Genomic DNA, 17,366 nt, shown 5'->3' with positions numbered 1-17,366 from the left:
CAGCCACACACAGATACACTAAATTGAGTTAAAAGTTTACTTTAAGAAATAGCACAGACCAATAAACAGTCCAGGTCATATACGTTTAACAGTCCAAAGAACATCCAATTACGAAGTCTTCTTACTGGTTGCCTTTGTCATTTACATTAAACAAAGATATCAAAGTATAAGCACAGCATAAATACAACAGAGAACCTTAGATAGCAACAGAATGTCAGAGAGAGCAAGCTATGATCTCTAGCTCCCTCTTATGGTAATTTGCAATATAATCAACCAATCGGAATATAGTATAAATCAATACAGTGATTTTGTCTTAAAGCTACAAACATACATTGTTGGTTTATATATTGCCAACCCAACTAATTGGTGTACAGATTCCTAACAAAGCTCTTTCCACAATCCATGCACTTATATGGGTTTTCCCGTGTGGATCCTTTGATGGGATGTAAACTGACTGCTTTTCCGGAAGCTCTTCCCACACTCCATACATGGATATGGCCTTTCCCCTGTGTGGATCATTTTGTGGGAATGAAGAGTAACCTTTTGAGTAAAGCTCTTTCCACATTCCATGCATTGATATGGCTTCTCCTGTGTGTGGATTTTTTTATGCGAACTGAGATTACAGCGCTGGCTAAAACACTTTCCACATTCCGTGCATTTATGCGGTCTCTCCTTCGTGTGGGTCCTTTGATGGGAAGTCAGCTGAATACTCCATCTGAAGTTCTTTCCACACTCCAAACACGAGTATGGTTTCGCCCCTGTGTGGATCCGTTTATGATAGGTAAGTTGAAAGTTCTGGATAAAGCTCTTTCCACATTCTTCACATGTATACGGTTTCTCCCCCGTATGAATCATTCTATGGTAATTAAGATTACACTTCTGATTAAAGCTCTTCCCACAATCTGTGCATTTATATGGTTTCTCCCCTGTGTGAATTTTTTTATGAGAATTAAGATAGCTACACTGGCTGAAACTCTTTCCACATTCCATGCATTCATACATTCGGTCAACTGCATGGATCCTTTTATGATATGTACAGGAACTGCTCAAGCTGAAGCCCTTTCCACAGTCCGTGCACTTGTATGGTTTTTCCCCTGTGTGGATCCTTTGATGGGAAATAAGACGAGAACTCTTCCGGAAGCTCCTTCCACACTCCATACATGTATATGGTTTCTCTCCGGTATGAATCATTTTATGGAAATCCAGAGTAACCTTTTGGGTAAAGCTCTTTCCACACTCCGTGCATTTATATGGTTTTTCGCCTCTGTGAATCTTTTGATGGGAAGTAAGCTGAGTGGTCTTTCTGAAGCTCTTACCACATTCCATACATTTATATGGTTTCTCTCCTGTGTGAATCATCAGATGGGAATTAAGAGTAACCTTCTGCGTAAAGCTCTTTCCACACTCCATGCACTTATATGGTTTCTCTCCTGTGTGAATTTTTTTATGGGAAGTAAGATATCTGCGCTTGCTGAAATTCTTTCCACATTCCATACATTTATACGGTTTCTCTCCGAAATGGATTCTTTCACTGGAAGCAAAGGAGCTGCTATCATTTAAATGCTTTCCATTCTCTGCACATTGACATGGTTCATTTCCCATGTTTGTTTCACCACATAAAGAAAGATTAGAAGTCCAATTGTAGCCATTTTCATCCTTTTGGTATACATTCTCTTTTTTAGTGCTAATTGTGTGATGTTTGCATAAATCTGAGCCCTCTTCAAATGTTTCCGTGCTTCCCACATTTATTTTTTCATTTTGATATTTTCTGGGAAGAAAGCCTTGGATTTCAGTGGATGGGAAAGTTGAGTTACTGTTACTCTCATTTTTTGACAGATTTATTTCATGTTCTTTGGGTTCCATTGAATTTGCAAACTCCTCCCTTCTCTTCTTGTGCCTGAACATTTGGAAGGCTTCCTTGTTCTCTTGAATGCAATTTCCTTAAGAGAAAAAGAATGAATGAAAAATTGAGGCAAGGTAGAGGAAGCAAAGTAAGAATACATATAAATTTCCTAGTGAAATTCTGCCATATATTCTCCACTATTTTGAAATGAGTTTGTTCCGCTAACCAACAAATACTCTGATCTAAGCCTTACAAATTTGGAGTTTGAGTAACAAGTACATAATAATGTCCATATGTATAACACTGCACAGTATAGAAGTGGATCATTTCTATTTATGAGCTGCTTAAACCATCAAAAATGCATTTGTTTACATAAAACAGACATTTGCACTGTTACACCATTTCGCTGAATAAATTAATTCTGCTTATGGATTGTTATGAAATCTCAGAATTCAGTTAAGGAAGTGAGAAATCGGGGGAAATGCTGGTAATATACATTCCAGAGGTGAACAAGTAGAACCATGTGAGCAAGGATTTATAATTACTAGATCTAATTTCTTATCTGTCTTGAAATACCATATTTGCCAGCGTATAAGATGACTTTTTTGCCCCGAAAAACATGCCTCCAAGTGGGGGGGGTCATCTTATACGCCGGTATATCCACTGCCGGCTTTCGGATGCTTGTTGGACGCAGCGAAGGCGCCTCTGGCTTCCCGGATCCCCTGCGTCGCTTCCACTTCCGCTTCTCTGAATCAGGTTCGAATCCCGCTCGCCTCGCTCCGCCCGAGGCTGCAGCCTCTCTGCTCCTCCCACGGCCCCTGGCACTCCGCCCTCCCGCTGCAGCCCCGGGGATTTCTGGAGGGCGTTTCCGGTGGTGGTGGTGGTCGTCTTATACGCCGGGTCGTCTTATACGCCGGCAAATACGGTACCTGCTATTAACTGTGGTAAAAACAATAGTTAATAGAGAAACAAGGAGGGATTTGGGGAACACAACAGCACTTAATATTGTTAATGTCATTTATATTTACTGATAATCTTCAACATACAACCACAATTTTGTCCAGAATTTCCACATTAAATTATGTTCACAAATCCAAACATGTGACCAGATCTGTTTTTACAACCATTTTTACAGTAGTCATTAAGTGAATCACAATGAGGGCTTGCAGTTTTCCTTCAGTCATTTAAAGTTGTTAAATGAAACAACACATACTGTGCAGTACTGCTGGGGAAAGTGTTAATGTTCCCTCCCCCAATAGTTTAAATTAATACTGTACCTTAATAAAAATCAGATCTATAGACAGTAACAAAAAAGCTGCAATTTTCTATATCAGGCGGAAAAAACATAATATTTGTACACATTTAAAGTTACTGTGGTACAAATATTCCTCAACTTGCGACCATCTGTTCAGCAACCATTTGAAATTACGATGGTGCTCAACAGAATTACAACCAGTGCTCAAAGTTATAACCATTGCAGTGCCCCCCAAGGTCACATAACCAAAATGTGGGTGCTTTGCAGCAAACCTACTCTTATTACCATAGAGGTGCTGCAAGTCACACCCAGCTGCCTGTCTCACCCTGCCTAGGCTGCCCTCACTAGTAGCACTTGGCTCCAAACTGCACCAAGCTTGGACTTGAACTAGAGACCAGGGGTCTTCAGCAGTCTTAGCTACCTGCTACCATCCCGGCCTCAACTTCAGCCCTAGCATCACCACTGCCGCTCAGAAATGCTGCCTTGTGCCAATCTCCATGGCACGTGAGCCTTGGGAAATGGGATGAATACCTCCAGGGCAAAGGGCTGCATGTCACTTACCTTCAGGTGACTTTCTCCTTCTATTGAGAGGCCCCCATAGTGTATCTGAGGCAGCTCCAGGTTGCACAAGGCCTTCTTTCCTAAAAACAGCTGTGGAAGAGGTTCTCGCATAGGCTCTGGAAGTCGTGTGAGAACAGTGTGCTGTTGCATGACCTCTGGGTCTTCTGGAAACTACAACAGGGCATGCTCTCATGCAACCTCCAGAACCTTCGGAGGTGGGCGATAGGACACGCTCTCATGTGTCGTCTGTTCTCCAGAAAGTATATGAGAACAGAATATGTTCTCACATCAGCCTCTTGGGGTTCTGGAATCCATGCAAGAATGGAACATGCTCTCACACAGCTTCCAGAATCCTCACAAGAATGGGGCATAGTCCTGCACAGCCTCCAGATGTTTCAAAGGCCACACGAGGGCACTCCCTCTTATGTAGCTTCTAAAGGCTCCAAAGGCCACATGAGAACATTCTCTGGAACTGCTTAAGGAATAAGGCCTCATAAGCCCTGGAACTGCCTCAAATAGGCTATGAGGATCTGTTAACAGGAGAAAGATGCTCGAAGATTAGAGGTGTGCTGCAGATTCTGAGGAGCACTGGGCAACTGCATCATTTCCCAAGGCTCACATACAGGACTAAAACAGTAGAACTGGTGTGGTGAAGGCAGCTGGCTGAGACTGCTGAAGACCCTGGGTCTTCAGCAATTCTAAGGCCTTAGAACTGCTGGAAGTTCTGCTGTATAGGGGTGGGAAAGGCCTGGGAGGTACAGCACAAGCCATGAATGAGCTGAGGGAAGGGCAGTGTGTGAAATAGAGTGCAGACCAGAGGTGGTATTCAGCAGCTTCTGACCAGTTCGGGAGAACCGCTAGCGGAAATTTTTAGTAGTTCGGAGAACCGGCAAATACCACCTCTGACTGGTCCTGCCCCTATCTATTCTCTGCCTCCGAATTCCAGCTGATCAGCTGGGTCTTCTTGTGTTGTCCTGTACAGGAGAACTGAGCTGGAAAGCAGGTTAGCGAGGTAGGGAGGGAATGGGATTTTGCAGTAACCTTCCCCCAGGAGTGGGGAGGGAATGGAGATTTTACAGTATCCCTGCCACACCCACCAAGCCACGCCACGCCACGCCCACAGAACCACTAGTAAAAAAAATTGAATCCCACCACTGATGCAAACCTAAACCACAGCCTCCCAAACACCAGATGTTCTGCTTTATGAAGTGTGGTTGATTAATAACTGCAAAAGGGAGAGCCAGGATTGGGGGTATTGAACAAAGCAGTCACATGGTACCCCATTTAGTGACTTCAAGGAATTATGACCAAAAATTCTGTGTTCAATTAAGGTTATAAGTTAAGCATTTGTCTCTACAGTACCATACTGCAAAACAAAGATTCCAACAAAAACCTTAAAACGTTTTAAATAATCGACCACTATTAATTGAAAATAATACTAGCCACAGAAACATTTCCAATTCACCTCGGTTCTTTAAGAAGAAGATTAGGATTGTGCTATAATGTACAATATAAGAAGAAAAACTCAGAAATGTATCTGAAATTACTATTTGTAGTGTATGTACTGTATGTGATTGAAAATGTAAGACAGGAAACAAATGATCTTAAAATCAAAACTATGCATTTTGTAAAAAGGTAGTGTTTCATTACTGTCCTATAAATTATTTCACTAAATTTACAATGTACTGTACTTATTCCAGTATTTATTTTACTGTATTTACTGTATAATATGTACAGTACAATACTGTATTGTATTTTAAATGGAAGTATCCTTCATTTTAGGCCTCTGAGTGGTTTTTCTGGAAAATTTCCAAACGTTGGTAGGACCAGAATTAAGAAATAGACATAGCCAGTTCCAAAACTGAATTTGATTCAATATAGTACATTGTGGATATTAAATTAAAATTTTAACTATTTGTATATTTAATTTTAAAGTTTTGACACACTGATACAATTCGACAGCAAGTTGTAGAGGAAGACTGCATATGGTTCAAAAGTCTCAAGTTTCAAACCTCAATCAGCTCAAGGAATAAGGAACTGGCAAGCCACTTCCCTAAAGTATTGCAAAGACAACGAAATAAACTTGTCCAGGTACTATAGGACTCAAGATTGACTTAAAGTTCATTTAGAAAGATAACTTTGAATTACATCATTGTATCATCTGAAGCTACACACACAAAAAATTCCCCTATAAAGTATGCAAATAAGCCACAGGTAGAGATATGAGGACTTATAAAGGATAGCCACCCCTAACATTAGAATGTCTTATACTGCACTGTATACAAGTTAGCAGAATTTTCTTTGGTGGTATAGAGAAGTTTCTTTTCCCTTGGTGGCATTCTTCTACACAATGGGAGCAAGGGAAGTATATTTCATCAGCAAAAATTGTCTTAAAATCTTTACTGTATGTAAGAATAAATACAATACTACTGAACTGTATGTGGCATGAGAACTTAAAATGCTAGCTGTAAGCCACCTTTAGATTAGAGTTGCTACTATTGGGCTAGTTTGAGTAGGCTATTACAGGGCATCATATTTAATTTTCCCAAACCCAAGAATTGGCCCTAACAATACAAGCGTCAGCACAGAACAGAACAGAGCAATGCAGAACCCTTTTCCCCCTTCAACCATCTTTCATTCAGTAATCGATTTCTGTTATCTTTCAAAGAACTGAACTTTTTATAGCTTTACAGTAAAAACATTTTAATAATAATTTATATGTAACAAAAGAAAATACAGGTATTATTATTATAGACATAATATTGTATTACTGTGCAAAAATAAAGGGCAAAATCAGATTTTACAACTGTCTACTCTATAAACATAAAGTTAATCTTTTCCTGTGTCTTGAGTACCGATGACGTTAGATAGGTTGGCGTAGCTGATTGATGGCTGACAATCTACAGATTTCTGTTCTTGTACATGGGGAAGATGGTACAGGTGAGAAAGGAGTAACTTTCCTAAAGAATCCAGCAAGGGTGATTTATAATTTTTTTTTTCTGTTTTTAAACTCTACGGCACACAATCTCGTCAATTCCCTGTGCATTTTTTCAACCCATTGTAAATTCGGATCTCTGCTTTCTGAAAATTATAAACCTTGGTTCATGCGATAAGAAAAAAAAATCAGACAATGCTTTCGGAGGTAACTTTTGGGGCTGAATTACTACATTTTCTCTTTCCCCTTCAAAATCTTCTTCCTCGTCTTCCCCCCACCCTCAATCTGTTGTCCTTCCTATTCGTCTTGCAGTTCTTTTAAATCTTCATTTGAAAGCTATGTCTCTCAGTCTGGGCTATCAAATGTTTCAGAGTCTCTAAATCGTGGGATTTTATGAGTGACAAAATGCCCTGATTGATGTCTTGCAAATCTTCATCAAAACTTTCCCAATTGTAAGTGAAAACAAAACTTTTCATACCGTTTTTCCAAATGCCTTGTATACATTTTGCAGTGATATCTTGCCAGGTTGCTACAACATTCATGATGCAACGGAAGTAACTGTAGGTTTCCCAAAAGTCACATAGTGCTACTCCTTCATTTTCCACTTGCACTGAACTTGTCGCTGAACACTTTATATCCAGATGTTGCTTTGGCCTTCTTTGTGTGTATAGATCCACTCTGGGATTTCCTTCCAAAAGGCCTGTTTCATTCAGTGGTGGGTTTAAAGTAGTTTGCCACCGGTTCGGTAGGCATGGCTTAGTGGGCATACTTTATGTGCATGCACTTTGCGTGTGCACAGAGGCTTTCCTACTCACCTCCTGCAATCCTGCACTCTTCCTGTGTCTTCAACAGCTGACGTGTGGCAACCTGCTGTGCTGCGCAAAGCAGGTGCGCTTCAAAAGCAGGAAATAAAGGTCAGTATGGGAGCCTGGGTAGGCAGATTGGCCCAACAGCAGATCGTCGGAGCAAATTGGTTCTGTCTCCACTGATCTTCGGAGCTACCAGCTTGGCAGAACCAGGCCGAACCGGCAGAATCACACCACTGGTTTCATTCATGCTGAATTTCTGTTCAGGCAAAGAGTTGTCTTTTGCTATGATGTCATCAAGTTCATCTGGAAAGCGTTGGGCAGCTTCTTCGGTGCTTATGGCTTCATTCATTCATTCATCCTTCAGCACTGGGAAAATGTTGTGTGCCTTAGCTTGAATGAGAAGACTAATCAGAATCCTTTTAGATTTGATCCTTAATCCAAACCAAAAAGAGTTTTCTATTTTGTGAATGGTTTCTTGCAATAATGGTATCCATTCTGATGCTCCTTTAATCACGATACTTTCTTTATCCTGCAGGATAGGGGAGATGATAGCAGAGATGGTGGAATGAGCCAGTCCTTCTCCTTGCACTATAATGTTCATTTTCTTTCCCTCGTCATGTGCTTTGATGATACTCCTCTTCAAATCCAGATTAATGTTTTTCCTTTGCTTCTTGCTTCCTTGCTTGGCTGAAGAGGAACTCAATTTCTTTTGATTTGAAGACACTGCCAGCCAAACCAAGAGATAATTGCAAAGTATTGTCCTGTGAAGAGAGAAAGAGAGAGGGATTGGTTCAGAATAATTTATCTTCAGTGTTAGGGTGGGGGAAGTAGTACAAGAACATCTTTTCTTATCTGGCAAAAATTTCTTTCCCTGGATATGCATTGTGTATTAAATAAACTTACGAATTTATTTAATTTATTTTCCAATACTTTGACCTTTCTTTAAAATATAAAGTAAATAAAAATACTGTAAAAGAGGAAGAGTGATGAGAGTCTTCCAGATAACAAATAATCAGAGTTGGAAGGTACCTTGTAGGTCATCTAGTCCAACCCCCCCCCCCCAAAACGGGAGATCCTACACCATTTGTGACAAATGGCAGTCCAATCTCTTCTTGAACATCTCAAGTGATGACGCTATTCCACACATTCCCACCTATTTTCTCTGTGTTTTCCAACAGCAGCAGAGGACTTAATGCAGGGCTACTGTATTTTGGGGGAGAAAACAGTGTTTGGCTCTCTGTTGCTGTTGGAAATCCAGAGAAAGTGGATGGGAGTGTGTTTCATCACTTCCTGTATTTTTGAAAATACCAGAAGTGATGAAACAGACCTATTTTTCAGCCTGCAAAGGCCTTCCTCAAGCCTCTGGGAGGCTGAAAAAGGCCTCAAAGGGGCCAAAAATCAGCTGTGAGGTGCAGTACAGGTAAGGGAAAAGCAGGGGGAGATTGTGCATGCATGTGCAGGGGTGGAGGGGTGCATGCATTGCCTTCTGGGTGCTGGCACATGAGCATGTGCAAGCACAATTTTTGGCATGGGAGCCCAAAAAGGTTATCCATCAGTAGATATTACACCAGTAATATAGTGATGATGATGTTGATATAAAATGTTCGATCGTGTCCGACTCTTAGCGATTCTGTGGGCCAGGTCTTTCCACATCGTGACATCTTCTAACTGGTTGAGTTTTTCTATGCTCTGGCAGGTGTCAGCTTTGATGATAAATAATACAGAAGCATGTGGTTAACCTTGCTGCTTTCTGCTTCTAAAGGAAGGGAAATATTGGAATTTTTAAAAATTTAAAAAGAGTAAACCCGTACAACAGTGCTATTAAATATGATTGAAAATTAGACAGGAAGAGGATGCGACATGCACGCTGCCGTACAAATCTCTAGGAAAACTGGGGGGGGAAAGTTAAAGCCAAACATAAGTCAATACGGAAAAAGTACTTACCTTTCTTGTAACACTTTGCTTCGCTGGTTGTGCATGCAACAGCAATGGGGGGGAGGTGCACCTGTCTTGGATGTCGATCCCTCATGTGACCTTGGCAAGTGAAGGCATGCCAGCTGCAAAGTCCTTGGATGTCACATGCTCACGTCGGGGGGGGGGACCACAGACTTGCTGTTCAGTCCCTGGCTGTTTGCAATCACATGAGCCTCAAAATAAAAAAATCGTAAGCATGGGTGGCTTCTGGGGTACCAAAGGGCAATCACATGACTCCAGACACTTGGTGAGGGCCCCAAATAGTCACCGCTTCACTTCCAAAGTGGCTGAATCTTAGTGATACAATCACAAAGGTCTGCGCGGCTGATAATTTTAGGCATGTCATAGTTCTATTCCTGGGGCACTGTTATTAATTCAAACACGTATTAAGCAACCTGTCATAAGTTGAGGACTACCTGTAATGCCATTTAATCAATCTCTCAACAATAAGACAATAGATCCCCTCCTTTTCCTAGCCAGGCGAGATTGTTTGGAGATTTTTTAAAACAGAAAATTGCATCTATCTGACCATAAAGTATTTCTTCTAAGCATCTAATGACAAAGCAGGGAGCCTTACCTAAAAAGGCCACAATTCTGGAGTTTTCCAGCATAACCTCTCTGTATAGGGCTTTCTGATCAGGATTTAACCAAGACCATTCCTCCTCGGAAAAATACACAGCCACCTCCTCAAACAACACAAGAACCTACAAAAAGCAGAGAAATTTTATTTAGAAATTCTTTCATTTTCTTTCAAGAATTCCCAAAGCAGAGATTTGTAGTGGGTTACAGGCAGAGGTGGCATTCAGCAGGTTCTGACCAGTTCTGGAAAACCGGTAGCAGAAATTTTGAGTAGTTCGGAGAACCGGCAAACACCATCTCTGACTGGCCCTTCCCCCATCTATTCTGTGTCTCCCAAATCCCAGCTGATTGGCTGGGTCTTTGTTGTCCTGCACAGGAGAACGGAGCTGGAAAGCAGGTTAGTGGGGTAGGGAGGGAATGGGCTTTTGCAATAACTTTCCCACAGGAGTGGGAAGGGAATGGGGATTTTGCAGTATCCTTCCCCTGCCACACCCACCAAGCCACGCCCACAGAACCGGTAGAATTTTTTTTTGAATCCCACCACTGGTTATAGGGCCATCTTATTCGGGGTTAGTGTCTCCCACCCTGTTGGCATTCCAGAAAGCCTGCTTTTCCAAGTCTTCAGTTAGGATAGTCAGGGATAATCCTATCAAGATAACCTATCAGATTAGAGTTATTTGGATACACTATTCACTATTGTTATCCTGTATTGTACTCTATTTTAATTATGTTCGTTTTATTGTAGTTGGTTGGAAATGGCCAGTGTATGAAGTATCCTGAGTATGCAGGACTGCCAGGGTCCTTTTGTGAATGCAGACAATATTTTTCTGGATCAATTCACGGATAGCCTCTGACTGATTCTCATTCTACATGTCAACTGCAGGAGGACATACTCGTGGGATCTTTTCTAACATTTTAACTGATACATTGCAAGGTCTCCCTGGGGATCAATCTTGCCCCCCCCCCCCAACAATATTACAAAAGTGTGGAAAGAGCTCGCCAAAAGGATTTGATTTGCGAGGTGCTATCAACATTCAGATAGGGGACGCAATGGCTCAGTGGCTAAGATGCTGAGCTTGTCGATCAGAAAGGTCGGCAGTTCAGCGGTTAGAATCCCTAGCACTGTGTAATGGAGTGAGCTCCCGTTACTTGTCCCAGCTTCTGCCAGCCTAGCAGTTCGAAAGCATGTAAAAATGCAAGTAGAAAAATAGGGACCACTTTGGTGGGAAGGTAACAGCGTTCTGTGCGCCTTCAGCATTTAGTCATGCCAGCCACATGAGCACGGAGACATCTTCGGACGCGCTGGCTCTTCGGCTTTGTAACAGATGAGCACTGCCCCCCAAGAGCCAGAAATGACTAGCACATAAGTGCAAGGGGAACCTTTACCAACATTCAGATGACCAATTTTGGCTTCTTGTCAGACCCACATCAGTGTCGAGAGGGGAGCTAGGGTAAGCATTACTGACCAGCAAGCTGAATCCTAATTTCACGTAGCTCAGAACCAGCAACATCACATGTAGAGCCTATAACAAGAGATCTCCAACCAATGTCTCTATCCTTCCTGACATTTCATTCCTACCTGAGTCAGAAGTTCAACTGGTCTTTCAACTCCACCAGAAAAAGGAGAACCACTTAGGAATGCCGACTTTTCATTCCCTATGAGATAAACATAAGTGGCATTTTTTATAAACAGAATTACTGACATTTGAGATTTGCATTCTGCAAATACAGCCCAAAGAACAATAAAGTGCCTTCTTTTTGAAGAAACTTATCTTACTGGAGGTGTTATGCCTTTGATCTTCAAGGAAGATCCCCCTAAGGAGCAGCTCCTGGAAAGGATCTGGCAGATCCTTCCTTTCCTTGGGATTTTCAGAGACTGACTTCAAGTTGGAACTCTGGACTTGGTGGACCTGGAGAAACAAAGAACAGCAAATAGGAGATCTTACAAAAAAGAAGCAGATTCTGTCTACTCAATGGAATAATTTGTCTAGACTTTAAATTGTTAAGTGGCTGTTAAGGACTGGATAAGCAGCAATGGGCTGAAACTGAACCTTGGCAAGTCCGAATGACTTTGGATTTGGGATTCTTTGATCCATAGAGAATTGCCATATTTGGCTTGGTGGGATTGCAGTGCCCCAAGTGGATTTGGTACATAATCTGGGGGTTCTCCTGGATCTGCAACTCCTGCTCCAAGAGCAGATGGCAGTCATGAGTCATGATCCGGGCCTTTGTGAACTGCTGATAACTTGTCAGTAATGCCTTTTCCTGGACCAACAAGCCCTGCTCAGTCACCAACTCTCTCTTAACTATTGCAATTCATTCTACATGGGCCGCCCTTGAAAAGTACTCTATCCAGAGGCTTCAATTTGGTTCAAAATGCAGCAACCCGCATTGATTTTGTGCAAGTTTAGGTGCACGGGTGTCATCTCTCTTGAAGGAGTTGTATGGGTTGCCAATTTGGTTCCAGGCCCAATTCAAGGTACTGGTTGTCATCTTTAAAGCCCTTCATGGGCTGGTGCCAGATTATTTGAAGGACTCTCTTTTACTAATTACATCTACTCAACCCACCAGTCGAAAAACAGGATATGTTTTATGGATCTCATCTCTTAAGGAAGTCAGTGGAGCCTAAGGACTCCAGGGTGATACAGAATGGTTGGTATGGTTGTTGTTGCCAGGGGCATGTGGGGGTTTATTGGTGTTTTTTTTTATTTCTTTTATTTCTATGAGCTGCCCAGAGTCACTTTGAGTGGGGTGTCATATAAATTTTCTTAAGAAATAAAATAAAAATCTCTTTAGTTAGTATATTCACAACACGGAGGTATCTCAACATATGGTCATTCTTTGAGTTTCCATCTTGATTTTGATAAGTGAAGGTTTCTCACCTGCATCTCTCTCTGCTTCTTCTGCTCCTCTGCCTGGCTCAGGAGAAAACCTTCAGCCAGGGACACCGCCTGGGAGCTGGTCTCTGCTCCACATTCCCGGATCCAGCTCTCCATCTCTGGAGGCAGGAGAGCCAACAACTGCCCCAAGATCAAGAGATCTAGCATCTTCTCCTTTGTCTTCTTTTCTGGCTGAAGCCACTGGCGGCAAAGCTGGTGGAGATGGCTACATATTTTCCGGGGGCCCTGGTCCCACAAGGAGCAGGACAGAGCACCCATCTTCCTCCGGGTGGCTTCCTGAAAGGCATTAAGAAGGTCTTCTGTTATCCTCCATTGGGTCCCTTTCAAAGAGGGAGCGTCCATCTCCACCTGCAGTCCACACGCCGCCTCGTTTGGAAGGTGAGGCTTTAAGTCAGTGGGCACAATCTTTCCTGGCACAAGATGATCCTGGTGAGGGTCTTTTGGGGAGCTCTCTACGGGCAACTCTTGGGGGGACCTGTGCCTCAGTCCTGAACCCTCCAAAGAGACTTCTGGCAAGGTCCCATTCTGAGCATCCTCCTCCTCCTCCAGCGGGCCTATCCAAAGAGCTCTTTTCAGGTCACCAGCCGGCCAACTCCGCTCCTTGCACACCAAATGCAGCGCCTTCTCCAGCAGCGGGCGCAGCTCCTGCAGGGGCAGCTCGGCCCCTCGCTCGGCCCAGCCTTCATTCTGCAGGGCCTGGATCAGAACCATCAGCCGCTTCGGCCGGGCGCGCCCTTCCTCCTGTAGCAGCGCTCGGACAGCCTCCCGAGGCCGCTTTTCCAGTAGCGCCTCTAGGGCGAGCTGCACAGCGAGCGCGGCATCCCCGGGCAGGCCCGGTCCCTCCGCTCTCTCCAGCTCCGCCGTCAGTCCCAGAAGCGCCGCCCGCAGCGCCGCCACGCCGGGCTTCCTCCCGCGCCTCCGTCCCGTCGTAGCCGGGCCTGGGACCTCGGCCAGCTCTTGGATGCCGCGCAAGAGAGACATCTCCGGTTCGGTCCCTGACAGCGCCGCGTCCCGGGCCAGCAGGATTGGTGACCCTGGTAGCAGCTAATGGCCCCGTCCCTGCTGGACGCTCCTCCCAGAGGGGCGAGCCCGGGAGCTCCGCCCCCTCTGAAGAGACCGTTAAAAGGGGTCCTGGACCCTGAGGGACCTGACATTTAAACTAAAGGAGAAGTTAAGTTCTCTAGACTCTAGGAAGAGGAGAAACGTGAGGCAGGTTTCCAGAAGTGCCACCTAAAAAAAAGATGCTTTTCTTCTTGTAAAATAAGAGCGCTTCTTCATGAACTTCCCTGGCCTGGGACTTGCCGAAAATTTCCCTCAGCGAGTATTTTGAAGAATAAACCATTTTACTGAAAAGGCACCACAGACTTGTGGGACGGAGAGATGGTGGTCTTTGAGTGTGGGGGTCAAGGGATGATCTCTGAAGATTAAAACCCTGAAGAGAAATATTTAAAGAGACCTTAAGAAGAGAATATTTATGAACATATACATACATCATACACGTGTGTATGTGTATGTGTATGTATATAGATATATAAAATTTCTGAGGTAAAATTTTGAGATGGGTGTTTCTTTATATATATAGATACACACAACACACACACACACACACAAAGAAAGGCCCATCTCAAAATTTTACCTCAGAACTTGCACCAAATTAAACTTGAAAAGTCCCACGTTCACTGAGTGTAGAGGAATTCTTTGAAAAGGAGAAAATCAGAAGATGGCAGCTTATATGAACCTAATATTTTGATCTAATACATCAAGAGCATCCATATTTTTTGAAGAACTGAAATGCTTCCTCAAGAGAGATGCATTGCCTGAGAGGCCCAAGAACCAAGTATTTGAAGCAGCTTAAATATGAAAAAAAATCTCAAAGGAACAAAAGGACCAGAGGTGAAAAAAATACGAAGATTGGGGGGGGGAGAGTCAATATTACTCATAGCTGCAAATCAAAGATGGTGATCATGATCGTGTGATGGAAACTCCACCTATTTTTTTATTGCAACCTTACCTCAGCAGTTTTAGACATGGTATCGCAGATCTGCATTTGGTTACTTATACACTTCTAAGCAAATGAAAAACTCACCTCAAATCTACTGAGATACCGAGTTCTGTTTCTTGCACTTCTGGTGGCCTCAACCATTACGATGCAGTTTTAACATGTCTGATATTATCTCTCCATCTTCTTCTGTGTCCACCTCTTGTTCTTTGGCCTTCTCTTTTTGTATATGCCTTGTATAGTATAGAATCACAAACCACTTAACTTGCTGTTTTTATATATAGTTTAAGATCTATTCCAATTCTATTATAATCTCATTTTTATTTTATTTTATTCCTTCTGGTCACTCTGGCAGCTTTCCTCAAACATCTCATTTCCATGGTGACTAACTTTCACTGATGTTTTATTCCAAGTGTCCATGTTTGGCACTGGTAACATAAAGTGGGCATGAATATGCTTTGTATGAGATGCTTCTTTGAATGTTAATTTCTTCATCCATTTTTCCATCAGTGAATGTCATTCCTACATATTCTGATACTGTTTTGTCCTTGTCCCCTCTATTACTAAATTTAAGGTATGCTTTTTATAATAGTCATCCGAATTAAAGTTTCTCATTTCCATCCACTTTAGTTTACTGATTCCCAAGATAATCAATGTTCAATCTTGCCTTCTCATGTTTGATTACAACCACCTTACCTTGATTCACAGATTTTACCTTCTAGGTTCCTATGCAATATTATTCTTTATAGCATTGGACTTTCCTTTCAACCCCACCCCCCCTCCAACACAACCACAGCAGAATCAGAAAATGGAAATGAAGGGCTGTTCCCCCATGTCCTACTTCCTGGGTATTCTGGGCATTTTCCTGGAGGCAGTGCTGGAGGTCTGCTTTCCCCTTGCCTGAGCCATGCATGAAGGGAACAGGACAGCAGGGAACAATGGATCTAGGTTTTTCCACTTTAATGGAAACTTTTGCACTCCCACTTTTCTTCCTCAATGCAAGCCCATGACCTCTTTCTCACGACCAGACAGTTATGTCAGAACCTCTATCCTTGCAAGACATTCCCTGCAATCTCACTTCCTTCAGCAGTGCTCAAAGGGTTATCACAAGTGAACACAGAGTCCTAGAAAGGTAAGATGTTCAGTGAAATGTGGTGTGATAAAAATGCTGATGATACTGAACAAACCAGTGGCTTTTAGTCAATTTGAGCAGCAACGTGGCTGAGCATTCTTTGAGAAAACACTTTCAAACCAATGTCAACTCTGAAACCTTTGGAGCTGGCTCCAATGGCTTTCCAAAAATTATTTATTTTATTTATTTATACTATTTGTCACATCTCATTTTCCAATGTGACTAAAATGAGAGATAATAATTAAGCCATGATCAGAAATTAATCTCAACCAAGTGTCTTTATCTATTTTAATGTTATTTTAACATGTAGTTTTTGTTCTGGCTCTCGTCGCACTACAGAAAGGCAGAAATGGCCCTGCTGGCTGCTCGAAAGAAAGGTCTTTTGCACATGCATATAGGACATTGGAATTCTATAAATTCTTCCTGAAGCAAATTTCCACACTCCAAACATTTACTTGGTTTCTCTCCAGGTGGATTCTTGGGACAAAAAATAAAAAATAAATTGTTGACTAAAATTGTTCCGTACTATCTGTTCATTCTAGTTTTCTCTAGCCTCAGTTCCACTCTGAGTCTAATTTCTCTTTGATTTTTGTTCCGCCCAAAAATAACAGCAAAAGGCAGTTCTCTTCTTGTTCTTCTGTGATCTTATCAGATCAGTAGCAATATCTGGGCCATATCTTCAGACATGAAGAATCTCTGCCAATGTTCTTTGAAAGGTATCCCTTATTTCCATTTTCTTTATCTTGATTCTCTGTGATTTCCAAATCTCTCTTCTCTCATTTCATGTTTCATTATTTGCTATGTCAACACGCTTGCCTTCTTTTTGTTCTCATTCTCCTGCATATCTCTTACTTGGAACAAAAAGAAAAAACTCATTAGAAATATAAGACACAAACTACAGAGATACAATATATGAGATTAATTGTATGAGCACACCATTTCAATAAATTGAAATAGCACACAATTTCAAATTTATCCAAAAATGAATAAAATGGTGGTTCTACTGGTTTTTGAAGCAAAGCTGGACATTCCAAGCATTTTCAACTCCAAATTTCTGAAAAAAGGATTTTCTCTTATTGATGTGCCACATGGCTGGACTGTAAAATGACAAAACTTTAAAAAACAGGGCACCCATAACTGAGTGATACAAGCTCTGCCTTTATGTGCATTTCATGTGCGACTTACAAAAAAAAACAAGCAGTTGTGATTGTACTTTTTTAACCATACCTTTTGGACACCCAGAGTTTTCAATCAGGGTTTCACAGTGAGGGAAGTACTTTTTCAGGAATATACATTATATACTCAGGAGTCAAGTAAATATAATTATATATATAAAATCTAAAAATACACATTCATACCTAAATGGATCCTCATATGGG

At 42.1% G+C, this 17,366-nt stretch overlaps 1 protein-coding gene across 1 annotated transcript; it reads right to left on the bottom strand.

Moving 5' to 3' along the window:
- Window positions 1-26: 26 nt before the first annotated feature.
- LOC148131906 (uncharacterized) lies at window positions 27-13,976 on the bottom strand. The gene is given in 6 exon segments (XM_087953602.1): window positions 27-426; window positions 428-1,940; window positions 9,955-10,081; window positions 11,536-11,612; window positions 11,734-11,866; window positions 12,839-13,976. Coding segments are annotated over 6 exon segments (2,916 nt in total). The 5' UTR covers window positions 13,838-13,976; the 3' UTR covers window positions 27-359.
- Between the last annotated feature and the right edge of the window lie 3,390 nt (window positions 13,977-17,366).

Source organism: Notechis scutatus, chromosome 2 (genome assembly GCF_049901735.1).
Source record: "Notechis scutatus isolate UNSWTSFEM ecotype Mainland chromosome 2, rNotScu1.2, whole genome shotgun sequence".
Taxonomy (NCBI): domain Eukaryota; kingdom Metazoa; phylum Chordata; class Lepidosauria; order Squamata; family Elapidae; genus Notechis; species Notechis scutatus.
This window is presented reverse-complemented; position numbering and strand designations above follow the sequence as displayed.